We start from the raw sequence: 3454 nt of genomic DNA on the forward strand, positions 1-3454 counted from the left end.
CCTGGTGTGCCTGAACTTAAGAGAACAATTCTTGAAGAAGGACATAGGAGTAGCCTTAGTATTCATCCTGGAGCCACTAAGATGTACCAAGACCTTAAGAAGATGTTTTGGTGGCCTAAAGATGAAGAAGGAAGTGGAGGAATTTGTGTATGCCTGCCTAGTATGTCAAAAAGCTAAGGTAGAACACCAAAAACCTTCAGGTTTGATGCAACCTTTGGATGTGCCTGTATGGAAATGGGATAGCATCTCTATGGATTTCATAGTTGGATTACCTAAAACTACGAAAAACTTAGATGCTATATGGGTTATTGTAGATAGATTGACTAAGTCTGCCCATTTTATTCCCATTAACATTAGATACTCTTTGGAGAGACTAACCAAGTTGTACATAAGTGAGATTGTGAGATTGCATGGGGTTCCTACTAGTATAGTTTCTGACAAAGATCCTAGGTTTACTTCTAGATTTTGGGACAGTTTACATGAGGCTCTAGGCACTAAACTTAGATTGAGTTCAGCCTACCATCCCCAAACAGATGGCCAAACCGAAAGAACTATTCAATCTTTGGAAGACTTGTTGAGAGCTTGCATCTTAGAACATGGGGGTAGTTGGGATAATTTCCTACCTTTGATAGAATTTACCTACAACAATAGCTACCATTCCAGTATTGGGATGGCACCCTATGAAGCTCTATATGGTAGGAGATGTAGAACACCCTTGTGTTGGGTAGAACCTGGAGAGAATGCTATCTTAGGACCTGAGATAGTTCAACAAACTACTGAACAAGTTAAGATGATCCAGGAGAGAATGAAAGCAGCTCAGAGTAGGCAGAAGAGTTACAGTGATAAGAGGAGAAAGGACCTTGAGTTTAATGAAGGTGATCATGTATTCCTTAAAGTTACTCCTTGGACAGGAGTAGGCAGAGCACTAAAATCGCGTAAGCTTACTCCACGTTTCATTGGTCCTTATCAAATCCTTAAAAGAATTGGTGAAGTAGCCTATCAAATTGCCTTACCCCCATCTCTTTCAAATCTTCATAATGTCTTTCATGTTTCCCAACTCAGAAAATATGTCCATGATCCTTCCCATATCATCGAGTCTGACAATGTTCAATTGAAAGATAATCTCACCTATGAAACAGTTCCTTTAAGAATTGATGATACGAGGGTGAAACAACTAAGAGGAAAGGAAATTCCTTTGGTTAAGGTCGTTTGGGGAGGACATTTTGAAGAAAGTGCTACTTGGGAGTTAGAAAGCAAGATGCGTGAAGATTATCCTTTTCTATTTCAGGAAAATTTCGGGGACGAAATTTCTTAAAGGAGGGGAGAAATGTAATATCCCAAAATTTTATTCAAATGAAAAGAGTTATTTATTATGTGAATAAGTATTTTATTCCCGTATTTTACTATTCATGTATATGTATTTTACTATTTACATATACGTATTTTACTATTTATGTATACGTATTTTACTATTTACGTATACGTATTTATGAATAGTGTTTTACTATGTATGCATAGTGAAAGGCTGCGTTTTCGGGGGCTGCGGACGTTTGAAGTTTCAAAATTATAATTAATTTGAATATAATAATGAATAGTGCATAGTGCATAGTAACTTATAATATTATTTTAATGAATAGTGCATAGTGCATAGTAACTTCATAAATTCTATAAATAGGGACCTAAGGATTTTGAAAATTCATAACTAGGGAGAAGAAAAGTTTAGAGAGAAGGAATTCTAGAGAGATAGAAAGAGAAAATAAGAGAGAAGGTTCTGCCTAGGTTGTGAAAAGAGGAGGAGCATAGAGAAGGTTCTGCTCTAGTTCCGGTTCCGGTTTAAGGAGAAAAAGAGTAGATTCTGCCCAAATTCCTATTTATCCAGGTAAGGGGGGGAGTGGGAAACCTTGCTTGGGGGTGTAGAAATAATTGTTAAATAGTCTGTTTGTTGGATTGGTTCTCGATCCCTTGTTTGTTGTTTGATTATTTGAATATACATTATTACTGTGTTTTATTTGTACTACTTGATTTTCTTGTTGCGGTAATTAATAATTATAATTAATGGATAACTTCACTTTTACTATTCTAAAATATTCATTGAATGGAAGACTAAGCCTCCTATTAACTTATAAATTTAGACTTTATTATCTAAATGGAAGGCCGAGCCTCCTTATTTTCATTAAGCTTCCTATTTTACTTAAGGATTTAATTATACCATGAAATATAAATTATATGATCCCTAAAGACCTTTGAACTATTGGACCCTTGACTTAATGACCTTTGGACTGTTGAACTGTTGGACTGTTGGACAATGAACTATTGGACTATTGAACCTTTGGACTATGGGACTATTGAACTATTGGACTTTTGGACTATTGGACTAATAAAATATAATATAAATATGAATTATGCTTATGATATGGTGTATTATAGAAAATTCTGTAACATGTTAAATGTTAAGTTTATGATTGTATGACATGCATCATATGCATATATACTCCAGGTGTGCCGCTGAGGCCGCATACCCACGACTAACAAGGTGTACCTTTGAGTCACCCATGATATACTAACAAGGTGTGCCTTTGGGTCACCAATGATGTAACCAGGTGTTCCTTTGGGTCACCCACGATATGCTAACTAGGTGTGCCTTAGGGTCACCAATGATGATATGTGAACTTCCGTATGGCGCCACATGCATATATTTATGAGTTGAGTCTATGACATCATTGCATGATAAATAATTATTATATATGATAATGATTATGTGTGTGTGCTATTTAACTTTTATTTCTTCATCTACAACTGAGTGAGATGTTTCTCACTCCCTTGTTATTTTTTTTGTATATGTTTAAATTTTTGTTGCAGGTGATCATCATCATGAGGATGTTGGTGATGAGGCCTAAAGGCTTCTTGGGGCATGCTCTGATAGGATGTGACATCGGGTTTAGCTAGGATTTCTCTTATGTCTTTCTTGTTCTAAAAATATTTTCTTTTCTTGTGTAATTTAATAAATTATAAATTGATTCCTAACTAGGAGGCACTGCCACCTTTACTGGGATTAATTTATAATCTTTGTTTTATAATAACTTCTTGAGTTTAATATTTATGTGTATGAATTATGAATGTGCATCTTCTACCTTATGATACTTATTATTTTATATCATTTTATGAAAATCTTTTATAAATATAGTTTATGTTTATTAATGTGTTGGGGTAGAGGGTGTCACACCTGGAGTTGGATTTTTTTTTTTTGTAAGCTACCATATAGTAGCATATTTTGTTATATATAGCTGGTTGTTGTTGGTTGCTTGCTTAGCAACTTGTGTTGTAAATATTTTATTATACTATTTTAGTATATATTCCAGTAATGTGTAGTGTTGTTTCGTAGTGTGACGGTCATGGCGGGTCGTTACATAAAATTTAAAAATGAAATTTAAAAACAACATTAAAAGTAGGATAT

General features: G+C 34.7%; 1 protein-coding gene across 1 annotated transcript; it reads left to right on the top strand.

The window, feature by feature from the left end:
- Positions 1–602: 602 nt before the first annotated feature.
- On the top strand, positions 603–3157 carry LOC145958220 (uncharacterized). Its single transcript, XM_083074893.1, has 2 exons — positions 603–2533; positions 2569–3157. The coding sequence occupies exon 1, from the start codon at positions 671–673 to the stop codon at positions 1313–1315; it is 645 nt and encodes a 214-aa protein (XP_082931019.1). The 5' UTR covers positions 603–670; the 3' UTR covers positions 1316–2533; positions 2569–3157.
- The last annotated feature ends 297 nt before the right edge of the window (positions 3158–3454 follow it).

This window comes from Cajanus cajan, chromosome 5, assembly GCF_000230855.2.
Source record: "Cajanus cajan strain Asha chromosome 5, NIPB_CcT2T_4, whole genome shotgun sequence".
NCBI classification, from domain to species: Eukaryota; Viridiplantae; Streptophyta; class Magnoliopsida; order Fabales; family Fabaceae; genus Cajanus; species Cajanus cajan.